General features: G+C 57.1%; 2 protein-coding genes across 2 annotated transcripts; one reads left to right on the top strand and one right to left on the bottom strand.

The window, feature by feature from the left end:
- On the bottom strand, positions 1 to 1,031 carry INS49_010444 (uncharacterized protein; the record flags this gene model as incomplete). The annotated part of the gene is made up of 3 exons (XM_043171169.1): positions 1 to 325; positions 388 to 880; positions 953 to 1,031. The coding sequence occupies 3 exons, from the start codon at positions 1,029 to 1,031 to the stop codon at positions 1 to 3; spliced, it is 897 nt and encodes a 298-aa protein (XP_043025734.1).
- A 7,737-nt stretch (positions 1,032 to 8,768) lies between these two features.
- Positions 8,769 to 9,123, top strand: INS49_010443 (uncharacterized protein; the record flags this gene model as incomplete). Its single annotated transcript, XM_043171168.1, has 2 exons — positions 8,769 to 9,054; positions 9,119 to 9,123. 2 exons carry the CDS (start codon positions 8,769 to 8,771, stop codon positions 9,121 to 9,123), a joined length of 291 nt encoding a protein of 96 aa, XP_043025733.1.
- Between the last annotated feature and the right edge of the window lie 9,907 nt (positions 9,124 to 19,030).

The following is a 19,030-nucleotide window of genomic DNA, read 5'->3' as shown; positions in this document are numbered from 1 at the left end:
TCATGACGAGCTCGTCGAAGGCTGCCTCTTCTGCTTGCATTTTTGGTGCAGCAGGTGGCCGTTACGTGCCGTGGTCCTGGTAAACTCGGCGCCACAGTCCGGGCAGCTCGCCTTGGTGGCCTGGCCAGACTTCTCTCGCTGGTGGCGAAGGAGGTTGCTAAAAGTCGAGAACTGGCGGCCATTGCAACCGTGCTCCCAACATTGGGGCTTGGGCCTGCTCTGGACCACCCGGACGTGCCCCTGGTTGTCGTGCTGGTGGGGAGCACCGCCGGTCTGCATCACTGGAGGGATAGAGTACATCATTGATGGATCGTGGGAGACGGGTCTGTAGATTTGATTAGCTTCCAGAGTCACCAGTGTTAGTCAGGACCGTGATAATCAACTTACCCGTAATGGGAGGAGAGGGGAGCCCCCGTTGATGGAGGGTAAGCGTAGTCCATGTATTGTGGCTGCTGGTATGGGCTAGGGAAACCCATTTGGTTGGAAGACGGGAGCGGTGGAGAGTAAGACGGCAGGACCATTTGCGGAGCCAGGGTGGTGGGCTCGGTGAGGAGGGAGATATCGGTGGGAGCGGTGGTGTAGACTGGCATGCTGGACATGCTGGAGGTGTGTGCGAATTCTCCTTGGTTGGGTGGTGGAGAAGCGACCTCGTAGCCGCTGTGCGATCCTTGACTCCCTGCCCTTTGGATGCGTGCTGAGAGCTTCGAGTCCCGGCGCGCCTGCTCGCGTTGCCTCTTGAGCTCGCGCTGCTCCGCACTCATCCTGGGTGGGCTGCTGGTAGCGGAGCGAGAATGCATGGGAGGGCTCAAGCTGGACTCGGGTGCGTAGTGTCCCATATCCTGGCCGAGAAGGCCACCGTTTGTAGGCTCGAGGACAACGTCTGCTGCGATGTTAGAGGGGTCGTCCTGACGAGGATGAGGGGCAGGCCAGGAGGTGTCTGGTTTGCACATACCAGGCCAGGCAAAAGAAGATCGGCTGCCCATGCTGAAGTGGTTGAAACCAGGGTCGAAGTGGAGAGCAGCAGTACTCATAGTGTCTGATGATGTGGGCTGCGGTGATGGCTGAGGTGCGGGCGAGGAGTGGCAGGAGTATTCCGAGGCGGGATCTACTCGTAGAGTTGGAGTGCCGTCAGGGTGAGGTCGTGATGGTATGTTGAACCAGGCTTGGGGCAAGATGTGTTCAGGTAGAGGTGGAAACGGCGAGGCTTGAAGTTGAGATGTGGGTGAAGGTGGGTAGGAAGGTGAGGTCTGAGACGAGGAGAGGGCGTTGATATATGTCGAGCGTGGTGTTCCAGGCCCAGGGGTCTTGGTAGTCCGAGTGGGTTCCAGGTGGGAGGTGTGAGCAGGGGCAGGGGGGGAGTCGATTATATGTAATCCCTGGAAGAATCCGTGGGTGTTGGTGGTGGTGGTGGTGGAGCCTCCGCTGCCGGTTCTAGCTCTGGATCTGGGGTCTGGTGAGCGAGCGTGTTCCCGGGCCTGATCCACGCATGCACGTTCCATCTCGAACCGTCCTCTTTTCTCTCTCTGAAGGAGCAACAGGGCAAAGGAAATAATAGCAACAGCCAAAAAGGGCAGGAAGACGACGGGTGGATCCAGGGCAGGGCGAGTGATGCAAGAAAGTCGACATGCACGTACGCTTGGAGTTGAGTTGAGATGACTTGACCTGACTTGAACCTGATGTTCCTTTTGCAGTTTCTGAGGTTGCTCTCGTATTTTTTCGTTGAACACGAGTGAGTGAGCTGGAGGATGATGCTGTTGTATGCAGAGACGTCGATGTGTGTGGTATCGTGGTTGTCTCTGGGTGGCTCACACGCAGACGCACTTATAAGCGAGCGATGGCACCGAGGGAGGTGGTGGATGTGGAGATGGAGATGAGGCCGGCGATGGGTATCTCTAGGCTGCAAAATAACGTTACGGAGACGATGAGCTCTAAGATGCTGTAGCGTCTATCTTTGGTAGGAAGGAAGCTCGACGGATATCTCAGCCTCAAAAGAGGTCCCCATCGAGCAGGGCCACTTGAGCTTATAAGCGCACTGCTATGGCGCAGGGGAGGAGGGTACAAGTGTGGGCCGTACCTGGGCCCATGCCGCGAGCCAGGCTAGCAGGGTCTCGCTGAGCAATGTCGGGAAGAGGCTAGGACTGGAGACGAGATGATGGACACTTGAGGGCCATGTACCCACGCCCTGGCAAAGGGCACAGTGCCGCAGGACCACATGGTGGACGACAAGCACCAGAGCAGGAGAGGGAGACCAACCCCCGGTACGAGGGTACCTGACCGGCCCTGGCCTGCCTCTGGCTTCTGCATGCATGCAAGGATGGCACCGGGTGGGCAACGGTAAGGCAGTCAGTTGCTGTTGTGCTGTGTGCTGTGTGCTGTGGTTAATCGGGTGGTGGTGTCAAGTCCGATGTACACAGGGGGCATGGGTTGGAGGTCTCGAGGACAAGGGCATCGAAGGAAAGGGCAGGGCAGGGGCAGGGCAGGGCTGGACTAGACCGGGCTACCTTGGTACTGCGGTACCTCGTAGACAGTGTCCACAGAGAGGAGATGATGAAGGGCAAGGGAGACCAGACTGGGAGTCGACGTCGTTCGTACACAGTGAGAATGCCCGGGGGAGGGGGGAGGGGCGTGAGCCGAGTGAGGCGAGGACTTTTGTGTTGTATCAATGTACCCTCGCCAGGTACTGAAAGTAGACATGGGGCGCATCCGCCACGAGGGGGAGCTCTCAGAATAGGCAAGGCTAGGGAAGAAGCGGCAAAGTGACATTTCCGGAGTCGCAGTGGAATGATGATGATGGATGATGATGATGTCTTGGGTGTCTTTTCCTGTCTGTCTCCTTTTCTCATGTCTCCTCAATGCGTCGTGCGTGGGAGCGTGCGTGATGTGTGTTGTCTGCTGTCTTCTTGTCGGATGTGCGCGGACAGCAACTCCGTCCCCGTCCACATGGGAGGTGGGTCGTGGGGCAGTGTGGATAAGCCCAGAGTCACACACAAAAATCAGGTACAGGCACAGGCACAGGCACAGACACACAGATACACAGACATGACCCATCTCGGTGAGGTACCTATCTATCTAGGGACCGGTGGTGGCTCATCTCAGACTCACTGGTGGACTGGCCCGGCAGGCTCATTCGTATCAGCGGTCGAGGGAGGGCGGAAATGAGTGCGAGGGCCAGTTCCTGAGTGCGTTGGGTGTGCTGAGTGTGCTGTGCTGAGCTGAGCTGAGCTGTTTTCTCGGCTGTCTGCTCTGTGCGACCAGAATACAGACGGAAAGAGTGGGGTTGGTTGTGTCTGTCGGAAGCGCGTAACTCGCCATTGGTGACTGTGTCTGCCTGTGTAGTGTCTGTGTCTCGTCTGCGCCGCCCGCCCTTTCACCACTGTCGTCAGAGGGCAGAGCCTGTCAACCAGCGGAGAAGAGACCGTGCGGGAGAGGAACACAGACCTTGGGAGGGGTGAAGAGGCCTTGGGGTGACGGGGGACGAGACTATGGCGACACAGCCATCAGCCCCATGTTGTGTGCTGTGCGACCGTGTGAGGGGCACAGGCTCCAGATTCCGGGCTGTACGACGTGAGAAAAGCTGGGTTGTGAGTGGTGTGTCGTTGTCTGGTGCTATGTCAGACCCAGCGGCCATGACTGCAAGGCAGATGGGGACATGCACACACACACACACACACACACACACACACACACAACCACCTGGGCACATAGATAGATCAAGATCATGGGGAGCAGGAGCTTCCTGGGCGGAAGCAGAGGGACAACTGAGGCCTGGCTCGCCGAGGTGGGGGCACCTACCCCCTGTCCCTGCTTCCCCTGTCGTTGGTCCTTTCCTGCCTTGTCCCTGCTCTCATCCCGTTGGTTGTCGCTGCTCTGTGTAACGTTGGCGCTAGTGCTGGCCAGCGAAAACGGACGATTCTACTTGGCCCCCCCCCTTCTTGCCTTCACTGTTCTGCTCTGTCCTGTCTGTATTACGGCTAGCACTAACCTGGGCTGGAAGAGGCTGACTGACCGACAGATGGACAGACAGGCAGGCAGGCAGGCACACAGCATAATCAGATGAAGGAAGGCGGCCATGGAGAGAGAGACCGCTGCCATTGCTGCTGCCATGTTGCTGCTGCTGCTGCTGTTTCCGGCCGTTACCCACCCCACTGTTGGGTGCTGGGTTCTGCCCGGTCCAAGATGGCGGGTGGGAGGTGGACCGCAGGTGGGCCGCAGGCTTCAGCATTCTCTCTGATCTTGTTGGTTGAAGATCAGGGCCCTCTCCCAGGGTTGGCAGGCCTGGTGGAGCCGCGCCGCCGCGCCGGGGTGTGTTAGGTAATTGCGGCCTGTGGGCCAGGTACGTACCTGCTGGGTAAAATTGGACATTGCTCTTGCCAGAATTGGGAACCGTGAGTGGGGAGAGAGGATACCTTGGTACGTTGGGTGGTCGGTCCACCCCAAAAGACCACTGCTCACCAGCGCTAGACTGGGTTGCCCTTGCTTCCCCTCGTTCTTCGACCACTGACCGTCGGTACCTGCCGTTTGGTGGCCGGATGCTGGGGAGGTGGGTACCGACCGGGTTGTGCTCTGGAGACCGCATGTAAGGTCCTTTGGTAGGGCTATGGGTGTGTGAGAGCGAGAATGAGTGAGTGTGTGTGCCAGCCATCGACTATTAACCCCGATCGAGCTGGCTCGACTGAGTCTTGTTGCCCATCTGGGCAAGGATGCGGCCCAATGCTGTGTCACCGTGTTGCATTTTATCGTCATGGTCGCACATCGCAGGTACCACTGCACATCCACACGCACAGGCCGACCCGTCGTTCTGGGTCGCCGTCTCGCCCCGTCAGCACTTCCGGCTTCTTGCAGCTTGCCCAGGTGCACGCTGCACGCATCATACAACACAAGACATCACATCGCATCATCGGCCGGCGCTCCAGTACGCCCATGCGTCACAAATAGCATTTCCCGATGTGGGCGCCTTCTCCACGTCGCGGGTGCTGTGCACAGTAAGTAGGGCTCGCACGAGCAGTCGTCTGCGATGACAGGCCACGATGAAGACAACAGATGCAGGCAGTGCTGCAGTAGACTAGTCTTCCGCCTGGAGGGGAGACTGGACAGGGATTCTGCAAAACAACACAACACCCTCAAGTCTGGCATTGCGAATGGAAATGAAGCAACTCGGTCTGCATTGTGTGTTGTGCGCTTCTGGCATCCTCTGGAGTCCGTGGACCGCGACAAGGGCCGCAACGCATTGACCAACGGCTGACGGCAGCATGGAACAGGCCTGTTTGGAGGTCGAGTTCTGAACACTGGTTCGCTGGGGCTGTGACAGCTATCACAGTTGCCATCGCGTCTCAAGTTTTGCCAGTGCATTTGAGAACATGGGCAAAATACTCGACAAGCGCTCTGGCTATCGGCATCACTTGCCCTGATGACAGCACAGGCATAGGCAGGGCATAGGCAGGGCAGGGCAGGGCAGGGCAGGGACGGGGGCTCCTTTGCTGCAGAAGTCCTCAATGCGGTCAACGGCCTGCGGTAGACACCCAGACACCATACATAGACCCATGTACATGATCTGCGGGCAGAGCTGGGAAAGCCCGCATGCACGGACGCGGGACTCGCCACCAAGGCATAGAGCGGAGCAACATCAGCAGGTTGCCTTGGAGATGCGTATCATGGGGTGCGATGTGATGACCCTGAAGAGCACAGCACGCCTGGACCCTGCTCGTCGAGATGAAAAGCAGTGCAGTCTCGAAAAGCGCACGAGCTGAGCTGCCTGGAGGGGCTGGCTGGCTGCTCGTGTGCTCATGGCTGGACTGCCAGGGTTTTTCAGATTCTCGAGCGGACTCGGGGTGTCAATCCGAAGGTCCGCAGTGCTGATTGATCACAGGTACTAAGGCATGGTCTGGGCGTCGGTGTCGCATGCTTTGCTCCGCGCCGCTGGCCCAATTTGACGTACACCTGGGTTTTGACAGGGCCGATGTGACTGAGAGATTGAGGGGGTTCGCTATTTGACAAGAAACCACTTCCCTGTTCCGTGTGGACTGGTCGACCGTGTAAATACTGCTAAAAGTTGGATACGCGATAGATGAAGTGCGGTAGGCTGTCTAGCCGGCACTGCTGTGCATGGAGCGTGGCACCCTCGGCGCTTCTCAGCCCCTCATAGCAACATTGCTGGCGCGGCAAATAACCTTCAGACTGCCTTGGGATAGGTGCATGCACGGTGCCTTTTTGTGACACTAACTTTTAGACTCAAAACAAGCGCTTGTGGAAGTGAGCGAGGCTGATTTGCCAAAGATCATCTGGTATACGTGCTGCCTACTATGGCATGGTGTGCCGTGTATGCCACAGCGATTCAGGGTGTCACAAAAACACACGGGCTGTGAGGACAGACCATCATGTACGCAGCCCCCTCCCTCACTTCAGACAGTACTGCGTACCTACCGTCGTGAGTGCCCGTCACATTTCCTGCCTCTCACCAACCCAGCCATCAATCAATAGGATTGCTTGGAAATCGCCTTGTTGTTCCTTTTTACTTCTATTTAGAGGTACAGCGACGCCTGGTGCCTGGCCTCTCAGGCTCAGCCGCTATGGCTGTCCTGGTGGTCATGCTCGAATGGGCATAGTCTGCACCACACGCATCCACCAGGAGCATCGCGTGCAGGACTGGCGTCCCATTCTCTGGCTGGCGCCCCCTCCCAAACTCAATTGCGAGATGGACGCTGTCCCGAGTCTGTGGGACGCCAAGCTCTGAAAACGTGCGAGCTTATGCTGTAGTCCTTCAAACCGTCCCAACACTCAGCGCACGCACGGCATTCAGCAGCCCACATCTGCTGTGTCAATATTCGAACAATGCCAGAAAGGTATTGATGATTCCTGTCATCTCAACGTCGAATCGACTCGGCGCCGAGTCTCGTACGAAACAAGCTGCCCTGTCCGAGACAGGATCTGAGTGCACAGAGAGGCCCTGGTCGGCCTTTGGATCAGACCGGGACCCCCCTTGAGACCGACCCACTGGGCCCCTCGATCCCAAGGGTCTGGTCTCACCGTCTTATCGCCTCAAATAATGTCCACTAACGAAATCCGAGGCAACAAGGGTGGCTCCAACTCTCCAAACTCGTCAATTGTCCCCCAAGGCATGACCCGTACTGACTGGTCGTCGACACAGGGTGGTATCCAGCAGAGAGAAGAGGAATGAGATGTCACGTCGTCAACGGTCGGTGGGCTTATGCAAACCCCACCCGTCCTCTCCCCGGTAATAATGCTCACGTCGCGCGGGAATACGCTTCGGGGTTTGCTCACAGCCTAGAAGAACCTTCGGGCTTTGAGCAAGTCTTAGCTACCAAGAACCCGTATTGAGCGAATGGCTGGCGATAGCCGAATGTCGAGGTTGCATTCTCAAATTCTAGGGTGACATCCAACAGCGAAGCTTTACTCCCAACCAACGCTGCCTTCCATGCATTCATTACTCGACAGTGGGAATGTCGTCCACGGCAACACAGCAGCAATGCTCCAGGCCGCAAATGCCGTGCCAGTTGAGCGTCTCCCGCAGCACAACATCGATCGGATTTGGGCTCGCGGAAGGAGAACGTGCTGCGACATTGACTGTTCAGCGTTGCCACACTCGTGATCCACCTCCTTATACCTCGACATTTTGTTTTACCATATGCGATGCGAGTCCTTCCGCGTCCTATGGCCTTGCGTCGTGCCGTACACCCTGGTCCTCACTCACGAGCAGCGGCCACCGACCAATGACATGTCACGATCGCTACTAGACCGTTGCGCCAGGCGCTTGATGGGTCGGTCGCCCTTCAATGGGGTGTTGCAGGCAAGCTAGCTCGTCTCCTGCTCACAGCCGACCTTGCCCAAGGGCTGCAGGCGAGATGAAACGTGTCTGCCTTGGAGGGCAAAATGCCCAAAGAAGCAAAGACGCGCTGCGACGCCTATTCTTCATCACGAGGAGCTTGCTGCGTTCGGCGACGAGGGGAAAAAGGGGCGTGTACGCCGGTGTGGAGAGGCGAGATTGGCCTTCCGACCTGATCTCCATGCTGCTCCGTGCTGAGGGACAGCTTGCTCATCCGGGTGGCTGGTTCCGTCCGAACCCTCACGACCCCGGCACCTGAGGGTCAGGTAGCTAGCTGCTGTAGCTGCCTGGCGAGCGCACATGGTGATCTGGGTACCGCGTACTTTAATCTCACTTTCCACGGCTCTGGTCGCCTGGTTCCCGCGGCCGTTGGGAGATGGGAGGAACAATTAGGTCCGCACCCTGCTTCTTCTCCCGCGTGGCGTCTGCCTCTTTCCGCCGCCTGCTGCCCAATTAGCTCCGGCAACAATCAGACGGGCTGGCAGCATTTTGACGGCTCGAGAGGGTGTGGTCTGTTCCCTAGTCGTCGGACAAGACAGTCAATGACTACCACGCTGACAGTCAGAGCATCCCGTGTCTTGGGAACGTCCACCGCATCTGCTGCAGGACGTGGCAGGGGGGGGGCCAGGGGCGCAGACTTGTTCTAGAAGATCATATGACCAAAAGGCATGGCGGTCATTTCTGCTGTTGGTCTCGTCCTGCATGAAAACAGCAGGCCATCGACCCGAACGCATGGGAGAGATTATGTACGGGGCCGCAAACGTGGGGAATTGGATGAGGAGGAGCCATCACACCAAAACCCCCTCCCTGCCCTTGGCAACCCCTTCCGTCACACCCCAAACCCAGTGCCAGCCGGTAAACTCTGCGAAGCACATCACGGCTCAAACGATAGCGCGAGGGCAATCGATAGCATCAGCGATGCAGCGTAATGAGCACCGCCAATCGTGGCAACCCGACGTCACCCCCACAGTTCAGCTCATTTGGCCTCTGCCCAGCATCCCGGATGCTGATGCTGGTGTCCCTGGCCCCTTCGATAAATGGTCGAATGGTCGACATGGATGGGCCCTCCTTCTGCTGTAGGGGACGACTAAAGGTTTCGACCAGCATCCCAGAATACCTCCCTACCTCGTGGTGCATCTGGGCCACCCAGCCGGCCTCCGCGCATCATCGACTACCTACATCGAGCATACGCCGCAGTGCAGCCAGCCAGAGCGGTGAGTTCAGCCAACAGCGCTGTCGTTTTCTAAATTGAGATCCCTGGCAGGCTAAACCAGCCAGCGTGATGTGGTGGTGGCTGGCAGAGCTGGCCGTGGCCATGTGTCAGGGCCGTGGCCATGTGTCAGGGCCGTGGCCTGGCGTTTGCCCTGACCTCAGATCGCAAGACTCAGACCGCAGACCGTAGACGGACCTCAGGCACCGATGTTGCCGGTGCAGCCAGATGCACCGGCAGACGGCGACAGACTTGTGGCAAGGGCGGCATTCCTTTGAGATTTCTTTTCAGTCTGCTGTGCCTCGTCCCGGCTGACGAGATCCCAGGGGGCCACGAGGCTTGAAGCCGCAAGCTCCACCTACATGCTCATCACGGTACACTTCCTGCGAGAAGGTACCTGGGTACCGCCTCTAGATTGGCAGGGGGTCCCCGAGAGAGGCCATTGTTGGGCTTTCACCCCAGCCTTCCCAGCCAGAGTTCGCAAGCTCTGACTGTTCCTGCATGGAGAAATCGGTGCTTCGCCCTGGGGAATGCTCACACCGCTGGCGAGTGCCCTGACTCCTCTGGCATGTCCGATCTGGTAATACCTGAATTTTCCGGCGTGGAAACGGGATTCTTGCCTGCAGACTCCCTATTTCTCGTCGGCTGTGTGTGTGGCAAGAGGGCAAGAACAGCGCTATCAGACGGGCTAGGGCGATTAGGGAAGCACTGCTATCATGTGTGGACGTTGTGTACCAAACAGTAGGCCACCCACTACCAGGTACTTGGCTTAATCCAAGTATCTACAGTAAAGTCGTCTGAAGAAATAAAGTAAGGGCCACACGTTCCTGTTCCTGCCGTCAGGGCACAGGCCAGAGTCTGGCAACTGCAGTAATGACGCTGTGGGCTAGGTGCGGTGCATAGACGGGGAAGGAACCACGGGTAGTACGTACCTCCAATTATCTCCCATCCCCCCGGCCCTTCCCTGTTCGTTGTGTGCGGAGCTCACAAAGGGACATGTTCGAGGGAAGCCCACCAGGGAAGCCCACCCAGCCCACTCCTGTTTCTGTTTCTGTCTCTGTTTTGGCAAGGGAACAAGATCTTTGTCCACGGCGGCGACAGCTCCAGCAGTCTCTCATCTTGATCTTTGCCCAAAAGGCGTCTGCCTAATCCTACACTCGAAAGCTAACATCTCAGCCGGGATTGCCCCGTCATCCGATGCACGCCAGCTCGCATCGGACCCGAAGTTCAATGGGCGCGGCGCAGCGTTGCATTGCCTCAGGTGCAGCCCTGGAGGGTGCATGTGCCCTCATGGGGACGGCGCACACCAGGCAGATTGACCAAGGCCCCAGACGAAAGCGACGAGACCCATCAAGATCCATTTGCCGCCGTCCGCTCCCTAAACCGTTACACCCAATGTAACGCCACCAAAAGGCCCTCCATCTTCCCTTCCACTCCAAGGGTTCGCCAAATCGGGGGTGCCTAGACTTCGCGACGCCTGGATCTGGAGACGAGCCGGCCTCAGGATGAAGCGACCGCAAGCGACTGGCGTCGCACACGAGCACGCGCCATTGGGACACTGAAACGCTTGTGGCGGCAATTCCTTCGCTGGTGGCAGGATTTCACCCAACTTGTTCTGGTCAACTCGCCAGGCCTTGGTATTGATGACTCTCAGCTCCTGCGGCGTGGCAGGTGCTCGATTTTGCTGCTGGCTGGCCTCGTCGACGGGCCGCTCGTTATCGTTTTCTCTCTCATGCCAGGCACCTCAAACCAGACTGTCAGATTCGAGGCCGTCTTTGTGACCGCCCACCGTGTTACCTCCCGTGCTCGACTCGTGACCTCTTCCGACCGTACGGTACCGCCTATTCCCGGGGCCCCTATCAAGATCAAGCAGTCTGGGCGCAAACAACGATCGTCCTTCAGTAGTCCACATCCAGTACCGCCCTGTGATTTGCAAATCTTTCAGGTCACCAGTCTGCAGCAGCAACGATGTCGCAACAGGCCCTGTGTTGGTACTCGTGTGAGAACCCACAGCCAAGCAACGGGAGAAGCCTCGCCTCTGGTGGTACCTCTGCAAGGTCTTCAAGGATGGACACGCCATTTCCATAATCTTTCCGATCCGATTGGGACTGATAATTACTCTCGGTCCTCGCAGGAGGGTCGACTCCGCTTACCACAAGGCTCGGGCGGCGACGGACCCTGTTCGATTTGTTCCCCGGCTTGCGGGGACCGTTGATCCTTACCGTAACTTGGCGACCCTCTTGTGGAACCACTTTCCAGCACTGCGGTAGCAATCTTCGGGTTCTTATCGAAATCGGAGCAGGCCGCACACGCAGGTCTACACGGAACAACCAACTGCATTTCTTCTTGCAGCTTCCTCGCAGACTCGCTACCGGGCGAGAAATCCAGCTGGCACAGCAGACGTGGGCCGCTATGGACGCGCTTATTAGACGCAGGCTTCACCCGTTGTGGCCGTCCCTTTTTCAACATCGCTGCTGGTACCGTTGCAGGCACAATAGCAACCCATCCAGGATGTGCACTAAGTTGCGGCCCGCCCACCCTTGATAAGGTCGCAGTGTCGGGGTTTTTCATTCGTCAAGGTTCAACGTGTTGGGCCTTGCAATTGCACCCGGAAAACGCCCAGACTAACAGAGTGGATCTGGCCTTGGCATTTGGCTGGGTCCAGTTCATCGCAGACAAACTCACAGCGTGTCATGGTCTACAAAAGAACCCTGTTCAATGCAACACAGTGAAAAAAGGGGTGGGCACGTGGCCAACAACCAAAGCAGCGGAAACCCACACCCGCAATTGACAGAAAAGGTCACCGGCAAGTTTTACATGGAACGAATGTGACTTCACAAGTCGAACCTAGTTGTACCATGGAGCTCTGCATGAACCAGCACAGACAAGCGGTAATAAGCAGTTTTACAGCCGGCTTGTTCTCCTTCTCATCCGAGTACCGACTGAAGCTATCTGTCACTGCGCCAGGAACCCTAGGCACGAAGTTGGCACGCCATGCACCATCAAGGAAGAATCAAGTTCCAATCTACTAAGCTGCGCGGTCCGCGGCGCAGGGCCAGCCAGAAATTAACAGCAGCCTCAAGGACAAAGTAGCAGCATGTGAAGATTGGGTACATCTCCATGATACAACTCCGGGGTCGGTAACAGACGGTATCGGCACCGGAAAATGGCCGAGATGGTGGTATTCATTTGGCAATGGCAGAGACTCTGGAGAGAAGTGCGCGCTTGAACCTTTGGTACACTTTGCTGTTGGGGTTACACAGCCCACTTTCAAGGTGGCACAGTGCTTACTGGGGGCCACTTTGTGTTACCACGACAGTCTCCAGTCCTCTCAAATTAGCCGCGCACGCCAGGTCGCACAAGCTGTGCCACACCAAGGCATCCAGAGTTATGCAGGCGACCACCACTTGGAAGCCAGTCTTTGCTGCAAGCGATTGCCCACTGTGACCTACAGGGCCGCCCAACAGTCGGTCAGACTATCAGAGCCGTGCAAATAACAGCTTGCTGGTGCTGCAGGAGATGGGTCAAATGTGGCAGTCGCTGAATACACGCCCCCTACCCCTACAAATCTCACAAGCCCAGCGCAGATGTCACCTGCTGACGTAGATGTACCACGAACGAGTCCTGCAGAAATTGTTAAGGCCACCGACAATTACCCCCATTTGCATGGGTGGGACACACAGCTCAACCGCCTGTTGCGCACATGGGCCCCGAACACCCAATGCGTACACAAAAGTCGGCAGAGCATCGCAACCAAAATGCCCCGCAGCTATACGAACACATGCAGCCCTTCTTGGTGGTGGTCAGTCTTCGAACTGGTCACCGGATCAGCGGGACGACACATGTGATGGCCCGGGCAACACATCAGCCAACGCCAGAGAACGGCAAATCGCACGGTTTGCGCGGGAGGATTGCTTTGTCGTGGGTACTCCCGCAGCCCTACAGGGCTCAGGCACCGCTTTCGGGCTCTTCCTGAGAACACCACTGAAATGGTTACGCAACGTCGTCAGCCAATGGCCTAGTAGCATGCGTCCTACCGACCGTTGAGCTGCCTCACGCCGCCGCGCACAGTCGACGCCTGCCCGCTCCATTACGGCGAGGTGTGATCGGGCTCGTGAAAGACAGTGGTCTCGCCACCACAACTCGTGAAATGGGCAAAATTCACGGTTGCGAAACGGCTATTTGCACGCAACAGTTCTGCGGCGTCTATGTGGGCGCAGACTTGCGCCTCGATTGCCTGGAGCTGTGGCCAGTCATCGGCCTGCAATGCCCTGGCCTCGCAGCTGGTTGTGCAACCCGGGACCGGCCATGATCAAGCGACGACGCACGCGGTCATTGGACAGGGAACGGCACAAACAAAGAAAAACAGTACTGATAACAGAAATCCATGCCTCTATTTGATATCCTGCTATTTGCGTCATTGACCAGTCAAGGCTGTCGCAAGCTTTCCGCGTTGAGGCTCTAGTAGACTACTCGACGAGAATCTCGGGTTCTCTGTCAGCGGCTCCAGGGGCACACCAGGAGACGCTCGGGGACATGCCGGCGACACCAGGTCTTGCTTATGGTTTACTTGCTGCCGAGAAAAGAATCGGTGCATTGGATTTCGCTAGTTTGGGACGCAAAACTCGATGACGCCCAATCAAAGTGTGTCGTGGCCCAGATGTGATGGCTTCCATCATCATCAAATCAATAGGGGCCTTCCACGAATGCAGCCTTCGCTTTGTCTCTGTCGGTCGAGGTGTTTGGCCATCCCAGCCTTCCGGAGGGACTGATGGGCCGTAGTAGACAGAGCCTCTATCGCCTGCCTCGTAAAGAATCTGGTGCAGGACCAACTGGGAACTCCGGCGTTTTCTATTGGCTAGCTCGCCATCATGTGTGATTGGGTTACAATGCTTGTGCCTGCACTGCTGCAGTCCCCTTACCAGGAGTGTGAGCCATGTGGACATCCTTCGTAAAATCGAGCCAACAAAGCTGTTACAACATGCAGTCATCTTCACGACGGGTTGACGAAGCGGTCTACCCGAGCCGTGTCGAAGCGGCATCGAGCAGTTCCATCGAGCTGCCATTCAATCATACTGTATACTTACGAGTCGGGGACTAGCTCCAGATCTGTCCCAATGGCACCTTGCCAGAGAGTCCCTGAGCCTGAAGCTGACAAACATGGGCATCCCCGCACGGGGAAACTCTCTTGGACGGCGACCACCTCCCTACGGGACGGTCTCCAGCCCTACGGCCACCCTTGGCTCAACGTCCTTCCCGGGCAAGCTGCAGCATCAGCACCAGCAGCACCACCAGGTAGGGTGTGATGTTTGGGTGCCGGGAGATCTTGTGCAATGTTGCGCAAAGAATCTGTGCAACCGAAGCACAGTGAAACGCGACATCCCAATCGGTGTGCACTGCAAGCCATGGGCTGTTGCCAGAGACGCGCGTTTCGTGCTCTAGAATGAAGTGCTCAGATCATTGCACAATAGCTGTCGACGGACAACGCTCATCAGAAGCCCCTGCAGGAAACTGTTCTCTGGCTTGTTTGAAATGAGCACCCGGGGCCACAACAAGACGGGAACCTACTTGACCGGTTGTCAAATAGCGGCGACTACCTGTCTTGGCCGATCATGCAATAACGGGCAAAGACAGGCAAAGCTACCGGCACGAGATTGAAAAATGATGCTCTTCACCCAGGCTAATACCATAGTACCGTAGTAGTCGATCAACACAGCCTTCGGTTGCATCGACACTTGCCAGCCAGTGCAAAGCTGTCACGGGCACACCGTTGCGGCAACGCCCCGAGGGGCAGCATATGCATCAAACGGGGGTTCTTTTGTGCGCCATGCTACGGTGGTATCCAATGAACATCGGCCCAAGCTCTCCCCCTGCAAACCAGGGGTAGCAATGATCGCACAAGCTATCGACAGCTTGGCACCACTCTGCCCATGAACCATGGAGACGGCCGCACTTGACAGCACCTTCGGGACTCTGCATCATCACAGCGGAGAAGCTGAATGCTGTTACACGAGACCGCGTTTGGTGACGACCACGGCCTCTTGCTGTCCCGATGCTTCTCCGGCTCTGGATAGGTCGCATGCTTCCTTCGTCCAAGGCGGCCCTGATATTTAGCTCGGTAGGGCTGTGTCTAACCTAGAATCCTTCCCTTGCCAGCGGTCAAACACGTTCAAGCAGAAGGTCACTTATCGGATTTGATTGCAGCATCCGAAACGCCGGGAACCAGCACCGGGATTGGAGTTGGCTTTCGAGTGTGTGGACCGCCGTCTCTCCACTCTCGAACGGCCGCGAGACCCACGCAAATGGCTGGCGAGAACCAGGGCCGTTGCTCCGCCTTCAAGGGTCGGCCACAAGGCCGACTCACAATTAAACTCCTGGCTGGGGCGGGTCGTGCTGTTAACCAAATGTGCCCGCCTAAAAAAAAAAATCACCGGTCCCGAGGCCGAGGAACAGCCACGGTGCCAGCAGGCAGATACATTTGCTGCAAAGGGATTGGCCTGCTCGCCTCGGTCCCGCTGTCCATACTTTGCCAGGGCCCAGGTTTGCAAAAGATCCGTTCTCGTCGACCTAGCCCCCGCAACCCAATTGAATGTTTTTGATCGGCTAACACAAGCTCTGTGCCATCGTCTCGTCTTATTCTTGTTGTCGCTACGGAGCAAGCTGCTCTGTACGCCTAGGTCGACCAGACGCTGTGGGCAGGTCGGCTTGGCGCCGGCCAACTGCTGATGGTGATGACTGTGTGCCAGCACGCTCACACGCCAGAGGCCAGCGTCACGTTGACTGACATGGTTTTCACGTGCTGATGGACGTCAATCTCTCGAACACGTCTGGCGCAGGAAAACGCCCTTACGGGCTGCGATGGTGGCATGTCTCTGACTGTGATTCGCCCGCTCGCCGGGATGGACACAAACAGCCCCCAACTCGCGATCTGGATCAGGACGTAATGTGCTTCACAGGAGCACGCCACGTATCTGGCCCTTTGCCCAAGAGGGCGGGGAGGGAGGCACGCCTCGGCGGCGCCCACACACAGTAGAAGCATGTCTTCGCCCTTCGAGAAGCGAGCCCAGTCCGAGGTAGGCCAAGGCCAGAAGCAAGAAAAGAACAAACAATTGTCCGACCCGGGCGCCGAAGGTGGGCGACAGAGACACCGGCCGATTCGGCTGCTAACCGGATGAGATGCCACTCCCGTTGCCGTGGCTGGCCTCGATATTGCCAGTTGGGGTGGGACAAGATCGAGAGGCGGGTGAGCAACACATCAGAATGTCTCAGATGACTGTGTGTGGTCCTTTGTAGGCTTGCATACCTCCACCTCTCGCCACCGATGGGAGGGAAGTGTGCATTCCGTCACACCGCACCGCGGCCAGAGGCAAGCAGCGGTAAGGCTAACAGGAACAATGCTTGTGTCTTGTTCTCCCTTGTTGCCCCTGTGGGGTTTAGTACCGGTGCTCTGGGAAGCAGAACTTGCACTGCACAGGACTGTGAGACAGTAAGCACTCTTCAGCCTTACCAATGCGGGACTCGATGGTCTACTGCTGCCGGCACTGGCTGTTGTTTCACCCACTGGCACTGTCACTTGACTGCGACTGGCTCACTCGAATCCACAAGGGGCATGGGCAGAGCTGACCACTGGGCAATTGTTCTTGCTTCTTGCCCTCTCTGCATGGTCCTTTGGGGTTACACAGGCAGCAAAGCATATTACACCACCCCCCGTTCCGGCCTCGCCGTTCAGGAATGGAAGGTGACACAAGGCTTTTCTCGCGACAAGGCAAGCCCAATACACTCCGGGGGGCGTCACTCTTCTCGCTAGAATGTCTGGCGAAGCCGGAGTCATGGCCTGCACGCAGGGAGCAACCCAGTATTTTGTCTTCGGGCAAGTGAAGCTATCGTCACCTGAGGTGCCCGTTTTCGAACCTAGTACATCTGGCTGGCTGGACCCTGTGCCTGCGTCGTGCTGAGTGGCTGAACACCGAGTGGATGAGCTGCCCGTTCCTTTGTGCCCGAGTCTCTGGGTGCTGCTGCCGATCTGTCTTTGCTTTTTTTTTTTTTTTTTTTTTTTTTTCGTTGTGTTTTCCAGTCATGTCCTACTCATGATGATCAGTGATGATCAACTCGGTTGTCTCGGCGACTTCGCCTTTGTCTATTGCTAGTCTTCAATCGGACCACATGTAGATCATGGTCACAAAGAAACCGTGACCGGGTTGGGAGCTCGAGACGCGGCCTCGAGGTCACAGCGCACAGCTGATATCGTTCGAGGGGCTTACCTGGCTGTTCCATGTCGAACCACTATAGCTCGCCAAAGGACCACCATATTCCCCAGAAAGGCGATATGATTCAGAGGGCACCTGGTTGCTGTCATGACTTCTATGGTTTCTGCCACATCACCACCGGTACTTGCTGGGCTGTTCAGCGTAGAATCCGTCTCCAATATTGTCATGTCTTCAAGGATGCCCTTTGTGGTGTTCCAGCACAAGCCGTTCCTACCAATGTTTGCGTCGAGTTCTGACTTCAAGATGAGGCATCACAGAGCACATTACCATCGAGGGAAGGCTCAATGGGCGCCCTAGGAGCTCAGGCTTGAGTTTCCAGGACAGCTGGCTTGCCTTCATATCGCGTCGCATCCATCAGGGCGGGCTGAGAACAGGCATGCCATGGCATGCTTTGATAGATGCAGACTACGGCTTTCTCCATGTTGTCTAAACGGGCTCTCGGTGTCTTTGTAGCCGCGGAAGTTCCGCGGTGAGGTCCCAATTGCTCAGCTCCATTACACGATCTTCGACCACTTCCTAGCGAGTCAGTTCGTGAGGGGACAGCTGTCGCAGAAATTATGGTTGGATATGTGATGGCGAGTCGGGATGAGTTGTCCCATCAGCATGTAGTGTAGCACTCTGGTATAGGTCCGCAGTGATACCCGACACCACTGGGGCCGCCTGATGCCGGATGAACCGGAGCCCATGGGCGCCTGGGACTTGTTCTCACGGTACTACTGTACGACCTCCATATGGTTGTTATGCTGGCGGGCACAATGGCCACTGCTGCCTTTGGCGAGTGACAGTGGTTGAAGGCTGCAGCATACGATAATGAAATCTACTCTGGTCGGCTGCCGTGCGTTACTTGATGAGGGCTAACCCAGTCAGTCAGTCTGCCATCCAGCCAAAACCGTTTCTTGATCTATCGGTTGCTAAAGATGGAACATGGCCAGGTACGACATATTTCCATCTCAGTCAGATGTCACTGTCTCAGTGTGACTGTCTGGGACAGAAGATATCGCCCTCGACGCCATGCGGCCACCTTGCCCGCCGACACTCTGTCAAATCGGCACATATGCTGCGAGCTTCCCGTCGTGCTTGATCCTGGCTGAGGGACCAGCCAGGCATTTGTCGCTGATCAGGCTTGAGGACCAGACACTGAGGTCCTCCCGCACCCCCTGGTCGTCGAGCCGCGTTGTGCTTGCCCCTGCTTGGCCATCTCGAACAGCCGTGAATGAACATCGTGACTGGGCAGGTGCGCGGGAGCTTCGGCCGCAGTACTGTTTCTGCACACGGAGTACATGGCGACGCAGACGGCAGAACACTCATCCCATCCCGCGCTCGAATGCACACGCCCCCCCTCCTCTATCCCTTGTCCTCGCCCGCGAAAGCCAGGCCATGAGGCCAGATCTGGCCCACACTCGCCCGGGCCAGAGTGAAGCTATCTGCAGCCACCATTCGCGGTGCAGGCAAGTTGAGTGCCACCCGCATGAGCAGGATCTGTTTCAGGACAGAGTGCATACTCTCTTGGACAGCGGCCAGGCGTTTACTGCATGCAGAAGCTGCTCTTGAGCTCTTTGTTGCTGCAAGACTGCCACCTTGCAGCGCGTGATCCTACTCAACCTTAGATTCTCTTGGTGTTCCTGTTTCACGCCAAGTGAGGAGCTCCCCCAGAGCTCGAGGGCTGCCTCCGTGGAAATGCCGACCGACCGTTGATCAACAATGCATAACCAA

Source organism: Diaporthe citri, assembly GCF_014595645.1.
Source record: "Diaporthe citri strain NFHF-8-4 chromosome Unknown scaffold_4, whole genome shotgun sequence".
Lineage (NCBI taxonomy): Eukaryota > Fungi > Ascomycota > Sordariomycetes > Diaporthales > Diaporthaceae > Diaporthe > Diaporthe citri.
This window is presented reverse-complemented; position numbering and strand designations above follow the sequence as displayed.